This window comes from Lissotriton helveticus, chromosome 1_1, assembly GCF_964261635.1.
Source record: "Lissotriton helveticus chromosome 1_1, aLisHel1.1, whole genome shotgun sequence".
Classification (NCBI taxonomy): Eukaryota; Metazoa; Chordata; class Amphibia; order Caudata; family Salamandridae; genus Lissotriton; species Lissotriton helveticus.
The window spans coordinates 1,865,582,720-1,865,606,691 of record NC_136057.1 but is presented as its reverse complement, the minus strand read 5'-3'; the positions used below and the strand labels follow the sequence as shown (position 1 = coordinate 1,865,606,691).

The 23,972-nt window shown below is 49.4% G+C and overlaps 1 protein-coding gene across 1 annotated transcript in view; it reads left to right on the top strand.

Annotated features, from left to right (window-relative positions):
- Positions 1–2,759: 2,759 nt before the first annotated feature.
- LOC144754202 (heme-binding protein 2-like) overlaps positions 2,760–23,972 on the top strand; it is a 28,600-nt gene continuing 7,387 nt past the window's right edge. The window contains exons 1-3 of the mRNA XM_078641792.1: positions 2,760–2,858; positions 4,368–4,483; positions 6,448–6,580. Of these exons, the coding sequence (XP_078497918.1) occupies positions 4,409–4,483; positions 6,448–6,580 (208 nt within the window). The 5' untranslated portion in view covers positions 2,760–2,858; positions 4,368–4,408. The remainder of the gene's footprint in view (positions 2,859–4,367; positions 4,484–6,447; positions 6,581–23,972) is intronic.

Below are 23,972 nucleotides of genomic sequence, written 5' to 3'. Positions count from 1 at the left end.
TCCCCGAGTGTTTCGCAAGTTGACCCGCTTTTGGGGGTCTTGTCACCTGGACCTGTTTGCCTCGAGACTCAACGCTCAGGTTCCCCAATTCTACAGTTGGAGGCCGGATCCGGAGGCCTTAGCCACGGATGCATTTCTACAGAGCTGGCCTCCTCTGCTATGCTATGCATTCCCTCCTTTTCTCATGATTCCCCGGGTTCTGGCCCGGGCCCGTCTGTTCTCTTCCGAGCTCATTCTGGTAACCCTCTCTCTGGAGGGCTCAAGCGTGGTTTCCAGTTCTTCTGGAGATGAGTTGCTCGACGCCGCTCCTTCTTCCACACATGTGGAATTTGCTACTGGATCCCCTGCGGGAACCTCATCCTCTGGTCCTGTCGGGCCAGCTCCTGCTAGTAGCGTGGAGAATTTCGGGGAACGCTGGAAAATCCATGGCCTATCGGGAGACGCTACTAGATTCATCAAGGAGGCCTGGGCCCCTAACACACATAAGCGTTATAAATCAAGTTGGAAACGCTGGTGTGATTGGTGCTCACAGCGGTCGGTTGATCCAGTTTCGGCGGATATCACTTTGATTATTAACTTTTTAGCTTCCATGGCATCCTCCGGGCTAGCACACAGAACGGTAAATAACTTTCGTTCTGCAATTTCCGCAGGTCATGTTCCTGTGGATGGTAAACCAGCGGGAGAACATCCCTTAATTTCAAAATTGTTGCTGGGAATCAGGATGGTAAAACCTCCTTGCCCTAGATATGTTGCCCTGTGGGATGTCTCAGTTGTTTTGCGTTTTCTGTCTGCTTGGCCCGCCAATTCTCTTTTATCCCGCAAACAACTGTCAGCGAAGCTTACTATGCTTTTGTGCTTGGTCTCTTGTAAAAGAGTATCTGATGTGAGAGCTTTGGATCTCGCTGGTCGTACCTTCACTCCTGAGGGTGTTTCCTTTGCCATTTCTAAACGGACAAAATGCAATACTGCCTCGGTTTCCTACCCTTCTTTTCCTCATAATCCACAGTTGTGTGTGGTCCAATGTCTTAAAGATTACGAGGTAAGCACTGCTCCTTTTCGATCTAATTTACAGGGTCAATTGCTTATCGCCTTGCAAAAGCCTTTCAAGCCTGTTACTCCTGCTACGTTGGTTACGTTGGCTCATGCAGGAAGCGGGCATAGATACATCCCTTTTTGGGGCCCATTCTGCAAGGGGAGCGATGGCTTCCAAGGCTTTTGCCATGGGGGCTAGTCTTCATGATATCATGAAGGCTGCGGATTGGTCATCGGAATCTGTTTTCAAAACATTTTATTTTAAACCTATTGTGGATGTTGCATCTGTGGTGGTGTCTAAGCTTTGAACAAGCATAATCGGAGCCTCCGTCCTGCTATAGAATTAAAAATTTGCTAACATTCGTGCCAAGAATTTTCAATTCTATTAAGGACAGGAGGCGAGGATTATCCCACCCTTATTGCTATTTATAATGTTTATTGGTTATTACATTTAGGCTATGCCTTTCTGCTTGAAGTTATGCAATGTTTTCCCTCCCGTTATGATTCTGTGTTCAACTTTTTGGGGAACAGTTTTTACGGCTTTGTCTCACCTTTTCTAGGCTCCGACCTTAAATGAGGTGTGCCGTGACTTCATTCTCCTGGTGGGTCTCTTGTTGTTCCTGTGGCTCTGGGAGGTTCCTTCCCCTCTTCAGCTGGACGATGACCTCTCCGGGGGACGTCTTTGATGGACTGTTGGAATCCTGTTTGAACTTTATTTGTTGACTTTGGACAAAGAAAGAGGAAGTTTCACCTCTATGACCCTATTTATATTCACATGTACTCTATGGTTACCCTTGGTTTATGGGTAATGTAGTTGTTTTCTTTACTGTGTGCCGATTGTCTGCTGTGTTTAAGTAAAGAAATCGAGCAAGCATAATCCTCGCCTCCTGTCCTTAATAGAATTGAAAATTCAAGGCACGAATGTTAGCAAATTTTTAATTGGGAGTTACGCAACTCCGGTTGATATTGAAGCATTCCCACATCGGGAATGCGCCAAATTCTTACACCTTCCCGGGGGTGGCATGACTATTTCTCCTTGTTTCTTTCACAGCACACATTGAAAGAGGCATATGAATCCCGGGATGATTGTTTTTGTGCAGGAAGGTGTCCCTTCCTCCACAAAAACAATCCAGCATGCAACACAGACAACCTTGCCCCATGGTGCCAGAAGTGGCACTAGGCTCTCAAGGGGGCGCCAGCGCATCCCTGCCCTTTTCCCGTCATGCAGTGCAGCGCACCAGGTGACTTGGTGCGCTTCACTTCGTCACTTCTTCATAAATGTGCCCCTCAATATTCTGTGAGCACGCCAGAGGGTTTACTGTTTCACACATGATTTCCTCCAGGTAAAATCTGGTCACAATTATGCGGATTTTGATCAGGCGAATGAAAACAAGCAGGGGTAAATCCATAGCGTGTCCTTTTTAAAGGCAAGACCTATTGGCTTTGCCAATGCTTGTTTATGTAAAGTGTTCATATCGCTTCCTTACACAATGGGGCTGTGTCTTCTGCAGGGCTTCGGAGAAACAGGCACCACAACACCACTCCTCCTCCCCCTCCTCAGCATTCGCAGCCCTCCAGTCCTCCCCAGCCCTCACCAGCAAACAAAAGACCTTCGTTTATGCAACAAGTGCACAGAGGAGTGTTATTCGAAGCATGGACGAGCCACCCAATAGCAACCAAAGGTGGGCGGAGCTAAATATTGCCGTTTCATAACGTACTTGCTGGCCAATGAGAAGAAGGGACGGGGCAAAGTTGCCACAATTAGTGGACGTAAGAGAGGTTCGTGCACTGCTTCAAAGACTCGTTTCTGCAGGTGGAAGGGAGAGGTAAGTGTTCACTGCTAGTCAGTCATAGACGAGGTTTTAATAAAGAAGATTGTGGCGTGGCGTGGCGTGGAGGGAGATTTAACATTGCAGAGAGGAAAAAACTACAGGGGGGGGGGTGCTATTATAGTTCTCCCGGGAACTAGGGAACTGTGACACTTCATACAGAGTAAGGGTCAGAGCAGCCAAGTTGCCTAATTCTCGTGCATCTTCAGCATGACTTTTTAGCCCCAATCTCTTAAATACTGGAATTTTTTTTCATCCGTACTTACAGGCGTAAAGGGGGAACTACAAGTACCAGAATGCAACATGCTGGTAGCTGCAACCCATGACTGGCTAGAAGAGATATCACATATGATTTTATTGCCATGGAACATAGTGACAGTCCAGGGATGGGGTTTGGGGTACTTCCATGAGGGCATTATAGCACAGACGTTTGTAGTGGCACTGCACAAAACCAGATTGTTGTACTTCTGGGACAGAAACGGTTATGCTTTAAGAGTGTAATTAGTTTATGTCACCAGAGTTTTCATGTTCCCTAGGTTCATGAGAGAGTAGCACTTTCAGTTCTGGATTTAACTTTGCATTGTGGGACTTGTAGTCCTATCCATCATGTTATACCTACGGTGACCTGGCGTATCAGATTTCCCAGAACAGTCCTGGTGTTTCAACAAATTTCCCGTTGTTTAGAGACGGTCGACTGAAAGCAGTGAGAGGAGCTTTTTTTAGGTGTGTGTTTTAAAGCAGGGATAATTAGAAGCTGTTATAAGTAATCAAGTTAATTAACCGGTATGGTGCTGGTTTTTTTCTCTCTTGCTCTGGGTCAAAGTCTTGTGATGAAAAATAAACCCCAGTGCTAACAATTAGTGTTGGTGCATCAGCACTGGAGTACCACCCAAAAGGCTTGATAGGTATTGTCTATTGAGTATGGGCAGGGCTTGGCATATTCATATCAATCTGCTCTCCTTTCTTATCCATACCTAGCAAAGTAGGCTGTCCCTGCCTATGAAAGTTAGGAGTGAGGAAGATCCAGTGCTTAATTTGAGCTGGTCTTTTTCGGTGCTCGGCACCAGCACTAAATTCTCAACATTGGCGCTTGTGACAGTCTGCCACAAGGTGGCGATGTCTGGCCAATTTAGAGGTGACCCCAACAGCAGTTAAATATTAATTCAATATACATTAAAAAATTAGTTACCTGCCGACCAAGCCATTCTTAAAGCTTTTGGGCCTGAAATAGTCCGAATTATCAGACTTGTGGATTGTGATGGTTAGTAGTTGTGTTGTTAATATCACTGGCAGCATGGCAGGAGCTGTGTAGGGAGTAGGAGGACCCAGTAGGCCTGGTGTTTCATAGGTTTCCAGACATCTTCATGACCACTGGGCAGTGTGCAAGGAAGGGATATAAGGAGACTCAGCGAGCTATCCCTTGTGAAAATGAAGATTTTCAGAAAAATATATTTATTTCGAGCCATAAAGTCACGGTTTTCTAAGCACTGCGTCTTCCTTCCACAGCCCCGAGTTGTGACTCTTGTCCAGTAGCCAGAACCGCCGACATGATCAAGTCGTTGAAGCAGACCTTTTTATCTCTGGACCTGCAAGCGCCCAAGTGGACCTCACTGGAGAACAAGGTGAGGTGATGGATTAATGAAGCTGAGCATTACAATAAATCCGGTATTTGTAAAGCGCAAATTAATCACCCCTAAGGGTCTCAAGGCCCTGGGGGCAGTCGGGAGATTAAGTGAGCTATTGCCCAGAGTCACATGATACTGAGCTGTACCACACGTCTCCCAGTGTTGTTGATTTTATTGGTTTATGTAGCGCACACAGTATAACTCATTTGCTTCTAACCACTTCCAAAAAGGTAATTTGACCGGGCTGGTGTTTTCTTGACCCCTCTTGCATGGTGACTACCGGCGATGGAATTTTTAAGATTGCTCATTTCATGGTTGATCATTGAGGGCCTCATTTATGAAGTTATGACGTAGGGCAGCGCCGCAAGAAATCTTCCGGCACTGCTATACATTAAAACAAATGGGCAGGAAAGCTTTGTATCTATGAGATACGGTCCATTCCTCTGCTTTTCCTCAGCGCTGGCGCACAATGGGCTGCCATGCACCAACGCAGGCATCCTTGAACCATGGTGCAAGGGTGCCTGCGTTGCAGGGCTAATTGATTTTGTGCAGAAAGGGACACCTTACAGCACAAAATCAATCAAGGCGATTTCCTCTTTCTATGTGTGCTGCAGAATGCAGCACACATAGAAAAAGGAAAAAACGAGGCGAAATGAAAACATTTCTCCTTGTTATGCCTCCCTAGCGCCACCCCTGGGGTGGGGTTTGATTCTGACGCATTCCCAGGTTTATGATTTTCTCCTAAATCTGGGAATGCCTCCGATTCCATGGGTGTTGCGTGGGAACACCCACAGCAACACCCATGGAATGCCGCTTTCACGCAGTGTACTGAGTGAAAGGGGCACATATTTACAAGGCCATGAAAAGCCACGTAAAGTGGCTTTACATGGCCTTGTAGATATGCCGGGGCATATTGCACTACCGGATCGTAAAAAGTGCTCATAAGTGAGGCCCTGAGGGTTTTATTTATGAGGGCTTGAACTGTTGCTGCGTCACTTCTTGTGGCGCTGCGTTGGGGTAAACAATGTGCCACACTGCACCCTATTTACAAAGTGACGCATCTAGGCAGATGCCTTACATTGTAAAGCCCTGTGCTACATTATACCTGCGTCAGGTATAATGTATGAAAGCGTGGGCGTTCCCCCGTAAAGAAAGTCTTGTAGAAGTGGCGCAGTGAAATCTATGAGATGTCACTGCGATAATCCTATGACTTGACTGTCACAAACAGGCGTAAGGAGTGACACAGGGCCTCTTCTATTGGACTCGCCCCATGTGTAATGACACATTGCTGGAGTTGCGTTCGTTCACCGACACACTCCAGCAATGCGTAATTACTGCGCCACCGGATACATCTGGATTCCTGATGTGCCTGTGCAATCCTTGCGACATGGAGCACTATAGTGTAAATACGATACATCCATGGTGTCGCATCGCTGTTTTTCCGCAGCTGTGTGACACTTTTCATCCCGAATGGCCAGGGCGGACCCCCTCTAGGTGGGAACAGAAGCAGCTCGAGTCGAGACCGTTTTCGACCTCGTCAGCGAGGCGCAGCGTCAGTCCGTTGGCACAGAGAGCACGGACCCGTATCTGGGCATACCCACGACATGATTCGGGCAGGTGGCACAGGACACAGTGGGATGTGGAACACGCCAATGCTTGTTCGCACCACAGCTGTTACACTCATTTGCAATTCATATATCATGAAGGTACTACCAAATGGTTATAACTAGTATGACCAGGCTGGTGACTAAAACAACCCCCCTATGTGACTGGGTGACTAAAAGAAGCACCTGTGTGACTGCGCCATGCCAAGTGGACTTGAAATCCAGTGACCCCCAGTACAAAAATGAATGATGAGGAAGCGAAAACACGAGGCAATAGTAAAGCCTGATGTTATTTTAACACACCTGAGTGGTTATTCATACTTTTGTTTTCCCCTTCACCCCATTACTGTCGAGCAGGCAGACTATGAGTTGCGGCAGTACGAAGGTGCGACGTGGGTGAGCACAGTCGTGCAAGGGCAGCCCCAAAAGCAGGCCCAGAGGACGGCCTTCTTCCGGCTCTTCGACTACATCCAGGGCAAGAACGAGAAAGGTGAGACCCTGCTCAGCACTGCTCCCCTCACAGAGCATTGTCACCTACACACACCTGCACAGCACTGACCCCCTCACACATCTGAAGAGAGCTTTCACCCTCCCACATCAGCAGAGCATTGCGACACCCACACACCTGCAGAGTACTGCCAGCCGCTCACACACCTGCACAGCACTGACCACCCTTTAACATCTGAAGAGAGCTTCGACCCTCCCACATCAGCAGAGCATTGCCACACCCACACACCTGCAGAGTACTGCCACCCACACGACTGCACAGCAGTGACCCCCTCACACATCTGAAGAGAGCTTTCACCCTCCCACATCAGCACACCCACACACCTGCAGAGTACTGCCACACACACACACGCCTGCACAGCACTGACCCCCTCACACATCTGAAGAGAGCTTTCACCCTCCCACATCAGCAGAGCATTGCCACACCCACACACCTGCAGAGTACTGCCACCCACACACACGCCTGCACAGCAATAACCCCCTCACACATCTGAAGAGAACTTTCACCCTTCCACATCAGTAGAGCATTGCGACACCCACACACCTGCAGAGTACTGCCATCCACACGCACGCTTGCCCAGCACTGACCACCTCACACATCTGAAGAGAACTTTCACCCTCATACATCTACATAGAGCTGTCACCCTCAAACACCTACAGCGCTGTTACAGCACACCCCTTCAGGGTGCCACCCCCAGCAGTACCCTAGGGAACACACCTCCAGGGCAGTGCCGCCCCCACACACCTGCAGGGCAGTGTCACCCTCTTACACCTGCAGAGTGCTGCTGCTCTGACACACCTTCTAGGTGCTGGCAGTCTCACACATCTCTGCCATGCTGTCACTTTCTGGCATATTTGATGCGCCCTCTCAAGAAAAATCAAAAGTATTTGGTTTTCATCATAATTCTATGAATTAATCTCCTTGTATAACTGCATTTGTCCAATTATTCAAATATTAACATAAGATATCACCAGGTATTTTATCCAATAATCTTATCTTCTGAATGTAATTTTGTATTCTTTTTTAAATGTTGTTATTGCAATTTATAGCCAGCCCAAAGATACACAAAAGATGAAATGATCTGTTAATATTCCGAATACCCAAATTCTATACATTTGCTGCATTTTGTACAATCGCCATCATTATCAAAAGTCACAGGTTTACTCGCATTCAGCCCTGAATGCCGTTTAGCTCTGCCCATGTGTGGCTACAGCAACCTATTTAGATTTAGTCTGTCTGTAAGAATTGAGAGCGAGGTTGTGACAGTTAACAATTATTTGAGCTTTTCTGAGGAAACTGCAAATAAAGGTGCATATCTGAAAGATGTTCAATTCATGTTTATAATGGATATATGAACAAAGGGGGAGTGCAGGGTCCACCTGCACTGTTTCCGAAGGCACTCCGATGGGAGAATGAACTCCTGTGTTAGATTTTTATAGCGAGGTAAACAGTGTTCAACAAACGTAGTCAATAGTCATCCTTTTTGGAGGTTTGCTTAATCGGTAAGTCACATATTACACCATAGTGACTGAAATGCGAAATGAATATATCAATTTAACTTTTTAATGACATCCATTGATCGGTACATCATCCCTATGCATTTCGGGCAGAGCCCTTCGTCAGGGGATAGCGAGAGATCAGATATCAAGTGTAGCGGCGCACGACATGTGAGGCTGCCGGGGGTCGGTTTTCTACCTTGAGTGCCGCCATCTCCCTACAACCTATAATGGATATATCACACGTCACCGTGGAATAGTGTTTGGTATCTTCCTTTTCACTTCTCTTACATTTTCTACTTTCAATCTGGTGGGCGATCAATTGTTCCCCTCCAGTCAATGTTATATCTTCTCACAGTTAATCGGCAGGAACAGCTAATTTTATTTTTGCAACCATTCGTGTTAGTTGAAGACTTTCCTCCTTTACTTATGTTAATCTCATCAGTCATCAAGTAAATGCGGAATAACTTGTCTTCCTTCTTTTTTCTAGAAATTTCTTACTTTTTCTGCTGCGGTGGTCAGTTAGAGGCTGCAGTTATGTCATGGCCTCTCTTTCAATGAACTGTGACCATTTACCCCGGATTACTCTTTCTTCTCACATACTTTCAGTGCATTGCCACTCTCACCAAGCTAAAGAGAGCCATCACCTTCACACACCCTCAAAGCCTTGCCACTCACATCTGCCTGAAATTGCTACCCTCACACTCCAGGAATCCTGCCACCATCACTCACTGGTTGTATATATAGTCGGTGAAAAACACAACCTGAAGAAACCGGTTCTGACAATTGTTTTGGGCAAACCTGTTTTGAGGAATTTTTCTCTTCGATTTCCATTAGGCTGACTCAATTAAGCTATTAAAGGCCCTTTTTAGTGAAAAATATTTTTTGCCCTGTTATTTTTCCCCCTAACTAAACTTTCTTTTTAGGTTTTGCCCACAAGTCCGCTTTAGCTATTTGGTTGGGAATTACCTTTTGTGGACAATCCTAAAAACATATAGTCGAGGTACAGCATGCCCCCTGTTTTTATTTGTTGGTTTTATGGTCACTCTTATTTCCTTGCTTCTTATTCAATGGCTCTCTTTCCTCTTCTTGTGTTTGTCCCTCCCCTGGAGCATAGCCTCTTTACCATGCTTTTAATAAGTGGACCTGTAACCTTCCATTACTTACTTTTAGGAATCTACTTTTTCATTATCATTCAGCACTAGATGAGTAGATGTGCTGGCCCTGAGGGGTTGCTAGTGTGAAGCACCGCTGCCGCTTTTGTTACAGGGGACCGATATTGTAGCACTGCTGTAAAACCAGGCCCCAGTAACAAAACTGTCTCCCACAGGTCAAAAGCCACCCCCCACCCTTCCGCCCCACTGGGAAAAAGCCCGGTGCCTGTTACGGCTTGTCTCGCCCTGCTCTCTCCCTCATGTGCTGCTTTTCCCTCCCTTCTTTTTCTCTTCTACCCCACCTGGCTTTTTTATAATTTTTATTTCATTCCCTGTCCACTTCCTGCTATTCAATCACCCCTCACAGTCCTTTAAATATTTTTCTTTACATTTCTTAAGGCCCCAGCAACTCCCACTTGCAACCAGGCCGCTCTGCTTGTGCAAATTCACTTAAGCGTAATTAAAGAGATTATTCTCAATTTATCGTGCCAAGTGGCGTCCGTCATCTTAGATCCGTAAAGTAAGAAGTAACTAAACAGGAACCTGAGTAATTAAGTAGGTGTGAGTATGCACAGGCCTACTGATTGTCGTAGGTGCCAGTAGATTCATGACACCCCAAAGGCGCAACCTACTGGATTTGCAAATGTTTTCTTTGAAAGGTGCCCCACACCCACCCCTTCTTTGTTCTTTCCCCGCTTTCTCGCCTCATTCTCTTTTTAAGGGGGTTCCCCCACTTAATTCCCCATCCTATTCCTCCCTGAACACTTTTTTAAAGATTCCCGTTCTTCATAGAACCCCTTCTCCTTTTTTACCCCATTCTCCTCCTTCACCAATATTTTATTTTAATTCTTGTGTGGTGCTTAGGGGTAGATGTACGAAATTGCGCGCTTGCGATTTCCTAATAGCGAATTTTAGCAATTTGCTATTAGGAAATCTCAAACTGGTATGTACAACAGTGTTTGCCACTGTTAGCGATTCGCAGTGGGTCGCAAATTGACCTGTCTCATCATTGTGAATGGCTACAATCACAGGGATGGTGGCCTGCTGGGGTCAGCAGACCACCATATGTGTGATTGCTTTTTGAATAAAACAATTTTTTTTGTCATGCAGCCCATTTTCCTTAAAGGAAAACGGGATGCATTTCTAAAACAAAAGGGCCCAATGGAGGAAATCTCTCCTATCCTTCTTCCAGTGCAAACAAATAAAGAGAAATCCCCACGGTTTTAGTCTGTCCACTTCATCCTCTACAATTTATAAAATAGATCTCACCATTACTATCTACAAGCTTCCAATCGAAACCTAGAGCAATTTGACAAGCTCTTTCTGAGGATCTAAGGCTCTATGGTGAACAACTCATCTTATGTACAACAAGACCGAGATCTAACCACCGCAAGCACCTTTCAAAGCGATAGCCTCATCTCCTCCTCAGATTTACCTCCCCCCTCACCCAGTTCCCATCCCTTGCCCCTGCCGTTCACGGTTCTGCCTGAACCGCATAACACGAGGCCATTAACTTTATCACCACTGCCAATCTCCGGACCATCACGTTCAAGAACACTGTTAAGATTCAATGAACAACCTACTACGCAGGACTCCCCTACTAACGTCTATGTCCTCCCTATCCCACATAGACATCCTCCCCCCTCTCTAGATCCTCACACCCCATCTTCATACCGATCAAGGCTTTCTTCAACTCCACTCACACCCAATGACCAACCCTCTCCATTGGAATACCCCCTCACCGCCACAGATCTCTCTAATACACCTATACTCCCTCCCCCCTCTCCGGATCTCTACCCTCAACTTCCGCCCATCTCCCACCACCCAGATGTGCTGGCATGTTTGGACGATATCTCCCACCAATTGCACCTTCTCTCCAACAAATTCCACGTCCTGAAAGCACTTTCACTTGAATATCTCCCCTTGTTAAGTCCCCTCCTCTCTCATACAAACTGGCCCAGTACCACAGCCAGTGTCACAGATAAAGCTCCCAATGACCATCCCTCCTCCCCTTCTATCGTCCCTCTTCTTAACACTGCTTCTCTCGACAGATGCTCGTTGACAGGGCCTGCAACCAACAAATCGGATAGCCTACTCAAGCCATTTTCTTCAAATACGCACACCAACTCAAATACAAAGGGAATAATTAAAACAGTTCTCTCTAACCCGAACAGAGAAGCCCACCATAACCACAGAGTCATAAATAATATCAACCCCAGGAGAGTGAACATCATTCAGCCTCCTTCCCCCCAGACTCCGGCTACACTCAAATGCATATTACTCAACTGTAGGTCTGCCAACAAGCAAACTTCTGAAGACTTGGCTCTTCTCCCAGGCGTATTAGCTGATCTGCACTTTGGCTCTTTGAGACTATTTGTATGTCTGTTCTCTGCGCCTTGATGCCCTTCCTGGGCTAAGTTGCGCATTACAAATTCCCCTTTCATTTCATTTCATTTCATACAACATAAAGATTTAGACATCATTATACTCACAGAAACATGGCTCAACCCCTCATCCAATCGGATTTTAGACCTCTTGGTGCCTCCCTCCCATGACATAATTCGTCTAGACAGAGTTACGAAATTGGGAGGTGGCCTAGACCATATACATCAAAATACACTTGCGATCTCCCTCAGAATCCTCTTCCGCATCAACCTGCGAATACCTTTGCCTCAACATTTCCAGTAACAAACAGATGGTTTGCAAACTTCATATATTCTATCACCCTCCGGGTGACAATCTACCATTCATTGAACAATTCATGGAAACCATAGCGGACAATGTGGATTCAGTGCAGCCCCACATCTACTTGGGAGACTTTAACCTTCATTGGTCAAACCCTAATCACCCAGCGGAAGCATGCCTCAATTCCTTCTTGAAGGATCACGATTTGGTTCAACACTGTGACCAGCCTACCCACAGTAAAGGGGAACCTCTTGACCTCATCATCTCCAAAGGACACTCAATCACTCTGGACTCCATCATACCCTGTGACTGGTCAGACCATCACGTCATTTCCTTCCAAATCAACTTGGAGGTTTCTCAGAGTAATTCTCAACCTACTAAATCAAAGATCTGGAGACGTGACCTCAGACACATAAATGCAGTTGACTTAGCAACCCGCTGCAAGCGAGCCCTCTCTCCTCAAAGAGACTTAATTGAAGTACATGCACTCACAGACTTCTATAACTCTTCTATTTCCAGCATCATGGACGACATTGCTCCACTCCAACAAAAAAATGCACCCTCAAAAATATCTAAACCATGGTTCAATAGCAACCTAAAATCGGAACGTCGCAATCTAAGGGCCTTAGAGCGCTCCTTCAGTGGCCCATCTAAAAAACCTCAGATCAGCTAGAAGCTCTTATAATAAACCAATCAAGACAGCCAAGGCGGAATATTTCCGATCCCAACTCAATCAAGCGGCCAATCGACCCAAGAAACTGTTCGAACTGGTCAAACAACAATCTGTCAGAGCCCCCAACCGTTCAGCCTCCGAGATCAGTCCTCCCTCTTGTTCATACTTGGCGTCCTTTTTTACTAAGAAAACAAGACTTATTATCATTGATCTAGAAACCAGGAGATCTCTTTTAACATCAAACGGCCCGGCACCCCCCAGGTCGCACCAGACAAGGTCGTCACCCTTAGCAGGGGTATCGAGCACAATGCTTCCTGGGACACCTTTACCATCCTAAAGGAAAACAACATCAATGAGGTCCTTCGGAGTATCAAACCATCTAATCACTTCAGTGACCCTCTTCCACCTACCATCTTCAAAGCAATTAAAGATTCGATATTTCCCTTCTGGATAAAGATCTTCAATGCTTCTCTCTCGCAGTGTACGATCCCAGACTGCCTAAAAGAGGCCCAGGTATTCTAAAAAAACCTACAGTAGACAGAACGGATCTTAACAACTTCCGCTCCAGCATCCCCACTCTAGCCAAACTCCTGGAAAAATGTGTCCAGTCCCAATTATGTGCTCACATTGAAAATTTCCACCTCCTGGACCAACACCAATCGGGCTTTCGTAGCGGGCATAGCAATGAATCGGCTCTCACTCACATAATGGATGACATCCTAAGAATGCTTGACTGAAATGAATCATTTTTTTTTTTTTTTTAAATATATTTTTATTGCAAAATTAGAAACCACAGGATACAAACAATCAACCAGTGCACTCGTGACATCCCCCCGTCCACTAAGAAGTCCAAACCATACACAGCCATTCAGCCCGCATCCCGGGGGCCGGGCGGCATGTCATTACATTTAATAGGAAAAGCACGGTGCACGTCCCACGGGGACCATGGTCGAAAAGTCGTTGTACGTATCTGCTTTTATCCCCCCCCCCACAACAACATCTCCGTCAGCCATCCCAGAGGTAAACAGTGACACCGCTCGTATCGGGGCCTGCCCTAGGTGCTATCGTTCTTTCCCGCCTGGCTACTCCCTCCAGCCCTTTCATACTCCACCCCGTACCAACCATCCTAGTAGAGTCAAAGCACCCAGGCGGCTACCATCCAGTGGCTTCCGTCCCACCCCGAACCCTCATGAACCAGTCCCCCCCAAGGCCCCCCCCCCTGGCAACTGCTGGGCGTACGCCTCGTCCTGTCAAGTTAGATGGAACCACCACAGTGCGGAAGATAGCACTTCTGTGTCCGCCCGTGGTGTCCACCGGTTTAGTTCTCCCCATCCTCGTCGTCCACAAAAGAATCACGCAAGGCCTGCACCACTAGCTCCCATGCACGCGCCGCTTCCAAAACTTTCTCATTCCCCATCTTAACAGCCTGCCGCATCCGGAGCACACTCTCACAGGCAGACCACCGCAGCAATTCATTCTTCCATCTACGCAGCGAGGGCCCCCCCTGGACTTCCAATGCCACGATATCTCCCTCTGCGCCAATATCAGACCCAGATGAAGGAACCTGCTCGTCACCTTGGTGCGTTTAGTGTGCGGGAACCAGAGCAGCAGGCACGCCGCCATGTCGAATTCCACCTCCCTATCTGTCACTACATTCAGGAGTCCCCCTACCTCCGCCCAATAGGTCCCCAATTGCGGGCACTTCCAAAACAAATGATCCATGTCCGCTCCCAGAGACGAACACCGTGGGCAGCGAGCATCCGGCACCTGGAAGTACCGCTGTAATTTCTCTGGAGTTAAATAGGCCCTATGAAGCACATAGAAATGCACTTGCTGAAAGCGCGCATTTCTCGTGCCCTTCCACGTGCGCCGCAGGATGTGTCCCCAAGCCGCATCCGGTATGTGCCGGCCCACACTCTCCTCCCATTTAGCCTTGAGCCCCAGGAGTGGCTCCAGTCCCTCATTCAACATCCTATTATGGAGGCATGTCACAGCTTTGACCGTGCCCGCCGCCATCACCACATATTGGCACGCCATAGTCGTCGTGGGTTCTACGAGCCCCCCCTTCCAGTGCTTCTGTATGGCAGCCACCACCGCCGCGTGCAGGAGGAACCCCCCGTCGGGCAGCCCGAACTGGTCCCGGAGCGCCTCGAACGGTGCCAAAGCCCCATCTACGTACAAGTCGCCTACCACCTGTAGTCCCGCCTCCTCCCAATCCAGCAACGGGGACCAATCTCCTCCGTGCGGCAAGGCCGTCAGCATGCCGATCGGGATCTCCGGCGCATAAGGCCGCGAAGCCCTCGCTCTCCGAAGGCTCCTCTGCCAACACAGCCGGAGCGTCCTTTCCTCCATAGTGAGGGCCCGCAGCTCAAGCCTCTGCTGCATGACAATATAGTACAGCACGTGGCGTCGTATCCCTCGGTCCCGGTCCTCCTCTGGACCCCGGAACACCCTAGCTACGTTCTGTGTAAGAACCTGCAGCTGCGCCGCTAGATAATACAGCTCGAAGTCAGGCACAGCCATGCCCCCTTCAACCTTAGGGCGGAGGAGCGTGGTCAGGGCCACTCTACGGCGGCCGTGCCCCCATAAGAAGCCAATAATCATCGATCTCAGGTCTCTGAAGACCCCTTGGGGAATCCAGACAGGCAGCGTTCGGAAATAATAGAGGAAGCGGGGGAGCGCCACCATCTTCAAAAGGGCAATCCTACCCAGAACCGTCAGCGGGAGGGTCGACCAGAAAGACAAGCTGCCCCTCAGTGCCCGAACACAGCGTCCAATGTTGCCCTCCAAGAGGTCCGCAGTCGCGTGGTAGATGCGAACACCCAGATAGGTAAAACAAGATGGCTCCCACACCACGCCCAAGTCGCCGCCAGGAACGGGCGAGTCCGCTCGCAGCGGGAACACACAAGTCTTCGCCCAATTGACCTTAAGGCCCGACAGCCGGCCGAACTCCGACAATAGCTCCATCGCACCTGTCAATGCCCGCGAGGTATCAGCCAGGTATAGGAGCAAGTCATCCGCATACAGCGATATATAATGCCACTGCCCGCCTCTCGCTATCCCCGCGTACCTGACACCCGACCTCGCATGGACCGCCAAAGGTTCCATCGCCAGAGCAAACAACAGGGGGGACAGAGAGCATCCCTGCCGCGTGCCCCTGCCCACCGGGTACGCCGCAGACACCAGGCCGCCCAAACGCACCCTCGCCGCCGCCGAAGCATACAAGACCCTCGTCCACCTGCGGAACCCCTCCCATGCCAAACCTCTCCAAAACTCCGTCCAGGAACGGCCATTCCAAGCTATCAAAGGCTTTCTCGATGTCCACGGATAGGACCGCCGGGGCTCCCTCCTCGTCCAAGATGGCGTCCATTATCCCCACCAAGCGGCGAATATTCAACGCCGTGCTCCTCGTGGGTATGAACCCGGCCTGGTCCCTATGTACCAGGCCCGTCATATATGGGGCCAGTCTGGTGGCCAGTATGCGGCTCAGAATTTTATAATCCACCGTCAGCATGGATAGCGGGCGGTAAGACCTCACATCCGCAGCATCCCGGCCAGGCTTTAGGAGCGGCACTATCAAGGCCTCCCGCATGGACCCAGGCAATACCCCAGCCTCGAAGGCTTCAGCGTACACCACCAACAGCCTGGGCGCCAAACAGTCCGCATACCGCTGATAAAATTCAATCGGTAATCCGTCCACCCCGGGCGTTTTGTTGCGAGCCATATGCTTAATGGCCGCCCGTATTTCTGAGAGCGTGATCGGGCCGCCCAGTTCCTTCGCGTCCTCCTCATCTAGGACCGGAAGCTGCCTTGCCCCCAAGTATTCCGCAATGTCCTGGGCCCCCACTCCCAGCTGGCCCTGATACAGTTCCTCATAGTACCCCCTAAAACATTCCAATACCGCTGCTTGGGTGTATACCATCTCTCCCTGCGCAGTACGAATGCCGAGGATCGGGGAGCCCCTAAGTTCCGGATTAGCCAGTCTGGCCAAGAGGGTACGCACCTTGTCTCTTTCCGCATGCGCCCTGATGATATATTGCCTGTGATCATAGCTACGTAAACGTTCCGTCTCAGTGGCGACCACTTCTTTCGCTTCTAAGAGCTGGGCCTGTAAGTCCGGCCTAGCTGGCCTGCGGCGCTCCAAATCCCTCAACCTTTCTTCCGCTTTCATGAGGTCAGTCAACACAGCCGTGCGAGCATTTGAAAACCTACCCAAACACACTCCTCTCACTACCACTTTCATTGCATCCCATTCAGTGGACCTACTCGTGGCCGAGCCCTCATTCACTCCGAAATAGCTATCAATGCCTTGTCGAACCGCATCAGAGAACACAGGATCTTCAAGCGTTTCCGGCCGAAGCCGCCACGTTGGAATTACTGAGCGCTCTCTCTGCCACTGAATGTGCACCAATAGGGGGTTATGATCTGAGATCGTTCTAGCCAAGTACTCCGCATGGGAGATCAGCGGGGCCAGGGATCCACTGCAGAGCACCGAATCAATCCTGACATGCAGGTCATGAAGAGCAGAGTAAAAGGAATAATCCCTGGTTCCCCTGTGCCGTTCCCTCCAGACATCCAGCAACCCCCACCTATCCTGCCAGTCCTTCCTGTGCGCGGCTAACCTGCGCACCGGGGAGTCCACCAGGGGGGGATGGGACCTATCCAGAACCACATCCGTGATCGAGTTAAAGTCCCCCCCTAGCACTATTGGGGCCGCCAGGAAAGAGGCCAAAGACCCCGAGAGGCTATCAAAATATCGAGCTTGATCAGCGTTCGGCGCATACACACAGCAGAAAACCACATCCCGTCCATATAACCTCCCCTCCACCGCCACAAACCTGCCATCCGGATCCACAGCTTGATTCAGTAATTGAAAGGGTATCCCCGCCCTCACCCAGATCAGCACCCCCCTGGCATACGCTGAGTAAGTGGTGCCAAACACCTGGCCCCTCCATCGTTTCTGCAAGGCAGTACACTCTTTCTTAGTAAGATGAGTCTCCTGGAGCATGGCAATCTGAACCCCCCTGCGTACTAGATATGCATGGACCTTATGACGTTTCACCATAGTTCGCAGCCCCCGGACATTCCACGTCAGGCATTTCAGATTAGGTAACGTCCCCATTCCAACTTCGTACAGTCCAAAGCAAATAACGAATGTTCACAGCCCCCCCAATGCAGTTGCCCCCCCCCAAACACCCCCAAAACAGAAAAACTCCCCAAACCCCACTCCCCAGGACAGAGCTCACGAACCCAATGGCCGCCCCCATCCAAACCTTGAACCAACGACCCACACTCCTACCCTGTGGTCTCCACCACAGTCGGCCTTAAGGGCCCAAGGGGGTTGAGTCGCCGCCGACCCCAGCAAGCGGAGCTCGCACCCCGCGCCTCCATCCCTCCCGAAGCACTCAGCCTCCCCTCCCGGCATCCCGTCCTCCAACAGCAGGATACCACCCTACCATGAAGTCTCGAACTAGCCCAGTCCAAACTCAGCCGCAAAAGATACCATCGGAAGTCTGTGGGGTCACCGTCGGCCCCTTCAAGCTTTCCGCCTCCGAGAGTTCCTCGCCCGTCTTGCTGCCTTCCCCTCCCGAGTCCGTTTCAGCCCGTTCACTGTTCTGTTGCGACCCTGTAATGGCCGCCGTCGCTGCGAGTGCATCCCTCTTCTCCGCCGCCATTTGAGCCTCCCGTTTCTCCCGCTGGCGCCTGTTGCGGGATCTGATTCGTTGCGATTGCCTCACCCGGGGCCGCTTGGGTTCATCTCGTCTGCTTTTATGTGATCTGTCCGTCCCCGCTCTATACGACTCCAGCCAAAGCCAAACCTCGTCCGGAGTCTGAAAAAAGTGCGTAGCCCCATCCATGATGATCCGCAACTTAGCCGGGTAGAGCAAGGAATACTGAACGCCTTCCTCCCTGAGTTCTTTCTTCACCGCCAAGAATGATGCCCGGTTTTTCTGGACCGCTTGGGTGTAGTCCGGGAAGATCGTAACCCTACTGTTCTCCACCTCATAAGGGCCCGACATCCTGGCCCGCTGTATGAGGAGATCTCGGTCCTTGTAGTGGAGGAGCCTCACCACCATCGGTCGGGGGGGGCGGCCAATCCCCGGCGGGCGAGCAGGAACCCGGTGGGCCCTCTCCAGCGTGAAAAAAGGAGTGAGCCCCTCCGGCGCCACCACAGTGCGGAACCAGGTCTCCATATAGGCCACCGCATCCTCCCCCTCAATCCGTTCCGGAAGGCCGACGACCCGCACGTTGTTCCGCCTATTGCGGCCTTCGGCATCCTCCGCCCTCCGTTCCAGCGAGTCCAGCCGGGCCAACATGTCCGCAATCCTATGCTCCGCGGCCACCACCGATGGTTTCAGGTCCAGCAGCAGTTGGTCATGGTCCTTAACTCTGTCCGCTAGCTTCGCATGATCCGCGCGGAGCAGCCCTAGGCCCGTGGCCACTTGGGCGATGTCCTGGTGCAACGCGTCCTTAGTCGAGGCGATCGCATCAAGTATGGCATCCAATCGCTGGTTCAGCCGCTGTTCTCGGTCAAGCTCCGGGGAGGGACCCTCGCCCAGCCGAGTCGATGTCGCCGAGCCCTCCTCAGTGCATCTCACGGCCACCGGCCCTCCAGTCGCCGCCATTCCAGGGTGCTGCGTCACAGGTCCTGGAGCCCGCTGTCGTCAGCGCCCGTAGGCTAGTGCCAGGTAGTCGGGCACCGGGCAGAGCAATGTCTCCACAGAAACTCACAGGAGCAACAACCAGCTAGGTACACTCCGCTCCGCCGCCCCCCTCGGGAGCCTGAGGGGGAAAGTATGAGTCTCCAGGCGGCAGCCAGCCAGGGTCCCCAAGCTCCTGGTGAGTCAAGGCAGCGTCACTCGACCCCAAGGCACAGCACCGCCGACCCCAGTGCCTCGATCAGCCGAACGCAGGGTCTCCTGCCAGTATCCTTCGCCAGACGGCGACAACTCGGCTCAGAGCTGGAGTTCGGGGCCCGCCGAACTCCTCGCCGCCATTTTCTTCGCACCCTCGGCAACACCTCAGCCGCCTCTTCGACTCGGTCTCCTCGGGGCCTGCAGTCCCCCAGCGGCTCACCAATAGTGTCCAGCTGTCCCCTCGCACTTCAGAGGGCAGGAGCGTCGTCTCCGGGCCGCCTAGGGTTCCGAAAACAGGAGAATTAACGGGATTCTGCGCGGAGCTACGAGCTCACGCCGCCATCCCGATCGGCGTCCAAGCCACGCCCCGGCGACTGAAATGAATCATGCCTACTTATCCTACTAGACCTCTACTCAACTTTTGACACTGTCAATCACGACAACCTACTAGATATTTTGGAGCAAAGGATGGGCCTCTCTGGACAGGTGCTGAAGTGGTTCTCGTCCTTCCTCCAGTCCTTCCTCCAGCATAGATCGCAAAGAGTTGAGGCGAACCATTCTTTATCGCAGCCATCCCCTGTCCCCATGGGGGTTCCCCAAGGATCCTCCTTATCTCCCATTCCATTCAATTTGTTTCTGGAACCACTAGCTAATGTACTAAAATCCATGGACATTCACTTCCATATGTATGCAGACGACACCTAACTCTACCTGAAAATCTCCTCCCCGGACAACATCTCTTCACTCAACTCCACCTTACAGACTACCTAAAATTGGCTAACTAAGAACCACCTCCTGCTAAACACCTCCAAAACAGAATTTCTCCTCATCTCTCCCCCGAAACACACCCCTAATATTGACCTATGGATGAACCAACTCACAACCTTCAACTGCTCCCCACACATTATTGACTCAGCTAAATCTCTAGGAATCACACTGGACAAACATTTGAATATGAAGACCCAGATCAGTAACGTAAGCAAGGGAGTTAACCACCTGCTGAGAACTCTCAGGATTCTCAAACCGTTCCTACCTCAAGCCGATTTCAAGCAGGTGGTCCAAGCGCTTGTTCTACCGAGGCTTGATTATGGCAGTGCTACACTATGCGGTCTCCCCAAATACACTTTGGCTCCTCTAAAGGCATCATTGAACGCTGCGGCCAGACTGATTACGGGCACCAAGCGAAATGCCCACATCTCCCCGGTCCTAAAATCTCTAAACTGGCAGCCCTACAAAGCTAGAATTCAACTAAAGATTACATTGTTAGCGCACAAGGCCCTCCACTTCAAAACCCCCAATTACCTGGCGCAAAAGTTAATACTATCTGGAGGGGGTAGACCGTCGAGGAGTGCTAACTCCCTCCTCCTGAAACCCAAGAACTTCCGCAAAAAGAGAACATGTCAACGAGCCTTCTCGGGTTCTGCTCCAAAAATCTGGAACTCTCTCCCACCGTAAATCAGGAGAATCTCCTCCAAGGCTGCATCCAAATGGGAAGCAAAACGATTCCTCATGAACAAGTTCTTACCTTCATAAGATGAGCGAAGGTCAGCTATTAGTGCATCCGTCACACTACAAGAAAGGGCGGCATTCTGGTTCTTTACTATTGTACTGACTACCCTTTGTCGTTCTGTTTCAATGCATAGTACATTATACTCATAGCCAAGGCATATCTTGAGTCTTCTATGTGCACTATTGTATTGCTTTTGTATATTCCCTATTTGACTCTCGTACTGTTATGTTACCGCATTCCCTCAAGTGTAAAGCGCTCTGATATCCTTCGGGATTAAGTTCACGCTATATTAAACTTTATAAATAAATAAATACAAATTTTAAAAAACTGCCTTTTTAATTTTTTAATAGTAGGCAGTTGTCCGTGGGACCACCGCGTGCTCTTAAAAAATGTTGGTGCCCAAATTCACACTTCTCGTTTACGAATGGATTACCACCAACTTGACGTTGGTAGTAACTGTGAATGATTTGCGACCGCCTTCCCGGTCGCAAAACATTTATACATACCACTGCTATTCACCCATTCCTAATACCGAAGTGCAAAAGCAAAATATGATTCGGTAACAAGTTACCGAGTCGCATTTTGCCTTCTGTACATGGGCAGTTTGCGACCGGTAAAATGCTTCGTACATCTGGCCCTCTGATCGGCACGTCATGCATACACCTGATATAGGCGGGAGGCTCCAGATTTTTAAAGCCAAAAATTCATCCATCTAAAATGACCCCCATATCAATGTTTAATCAATGGAGAAAATGAATAACTGTGATTTCGTTTGGTAAACCTCCCTCTTTCCCACTTTCACATGTTGGCATGTGTCATGGCACCTGGTCACTGGTGCTGTGGTGGAAAGGGAGCTGGAAGAGGGTGACTGGGAGTGCTGTGGTATGCAGGAAAGAGGATCAAGAGTGACATGAGTGCAGTATTGAGTTCCTTATCGCCAGTGTGCTTGTGTTTTTGTGCTTTGGTGAATTTAGACAACAGCAACCTGCTGGAAAAGGCAGATGCGCACACTTGTGTAGCACCTGTGTTCCTACTAGTTATGGCGGATGAAGAGGAAAGGACAGGTCTTGAAACCTTGTACCTCACCCATTAGAGTGTCATTCAATCAATCAGGATTTATAAAGCACGGCTAATCACCCGATAGGGTATCCAGGCCCTTGCAGGTCCCGGAGGCTTATTCGAACCAGTCCCAGAGTAACCACTGGGACTGCAGTGTGGACCTTAGGGGCGGGCTGGGTCCTGGCCCAGGGACGTGGTTGCATGGGGCTGTATGCATGCAGGTCATGCAAGCAGTGTCCCTCTGACCTGGCTGCAAAGGAAAAGTGTGTTTAAATACGTTTTGGTAGCCTCTGAGCACATATAAGTTCTGCAGATCTGCACAAAAGTCTTTGAGAGTAAGGGAGTTGTAAGAAATCTTCACCCTAAAAAATGAGAGTAAGAGAAATATTTTTCATTGAGTGGAGGGGGGTGTCATATGGGATTCAACACTGGTGTTAGTAGAACAGAGGCCAAACCAATTTGGGAGAAAAAATTGCTAACCCATCTCAGCCAGCTTTGGTGAACATCCTTACTGGCTCATGAATTTGGGCCGGTGCCAGTTCTTTGATCCTTGGCACGTCATGAAGTTGTGGTGTAGGTGCACGTGGGTTGGTGTGTACAATTTTGATTTGTGGGGCTGGTGAATTCACGTGTAAAAGCAGTACATTTCAGCCAGTTTACACATAATGGGCCAGATTTCTAAGCACTTTTATTGTGCTTGTGTCACATAAGCTGACAGAAGCGCTTAAGTGACATTTATACAGCCACGTACCTTGATATTTTGTGACAATGCGTCCCTTATTAATCACAAAATAATGCAAGGGGGTGCCTTGCGCTGCCCTGCGTTACCCTGTGTTGGGAAGGCATTACATGGGTGGAGCATGGTTGTTTCTGTTCAGCCACCCATGTATTTTGACACACTTAGATTTACTAAAATCAGTAAACCTGAGTATGTGCCAAAATGGTGCACTTACCCGACCTTGGTAGAAGGAGGAGAAATACGTATATTTCTCCTTGTTACTTCCTCGTTGTATTCAAGAAGACTCCCCTAAGGATAGTTTTTGCGCAGGAAGGCATCCCTTCTTGCACAAAAACTTTCCTGACCAAAACGCAGGTACACTTGCGCCATGAAACAAGGGTGCCTACGTTGACACAGCAGCATAAGGAGGGAGCAGAAGTGCACAATATCTTAGTAAAATTTGGTGCATTTCTGTAAATCTGGTGCATTTCTGCACTTTCCCTTCCATATAACACAGCACAGCAAGTTCCATTGGTGCATTGCGTGAAAGTTCCATAAATCTGCGTGTATATATATATATAATGATGGACACGTGTTTGTACCGTGATCAAGGACAGTGTATCTGTCTGAAACGCGTAGGTGGGGAACCTACATGAAATAAACAATCTAATCTGATATCTGAGGTGGTGTGCGGCGTCTTCTGTTGAAGAAAACTTGCTTTCATATTTTTGCGAGGGTGTCCTGAACCTCGCCGCCAGCACCAGCTTGTTGCTGCTCCTCTCACATTGGGACGTTTGCTGAACAATATATATATATATATATATAATTTCTTTGTCTGGCATTCAGTACGCTGAAGAAATGAAGGTATACAAGTGTATTACTTAAGCCTGTGGTGCTATAACTGTGAGTAGTCCACTCCCTGCATAATGATGGGACCGTCAAGTAAACATTTACGCAGGAGCGTATAAAGGGCATAAAGGCACTGACACAAACAGTGAGACGCTATGTGTGTATTAAGAATGCCACACAGTCTCATGGGTGCTTAGGAGCTGCTCTTCCGCAGCCGGGCACCTCGTAGTCTGGCACCGACGGCTATGTAATCCATATAATCCAGATCCCAGTGATCAATGGCTATGATAGCCTGAAACGCGTTTGGGGAAGATTTTAACTGACGGGGTGCTGTTAGTCTCCCTGCTGCCTTGCCAATAAAGAAGGTAATTTT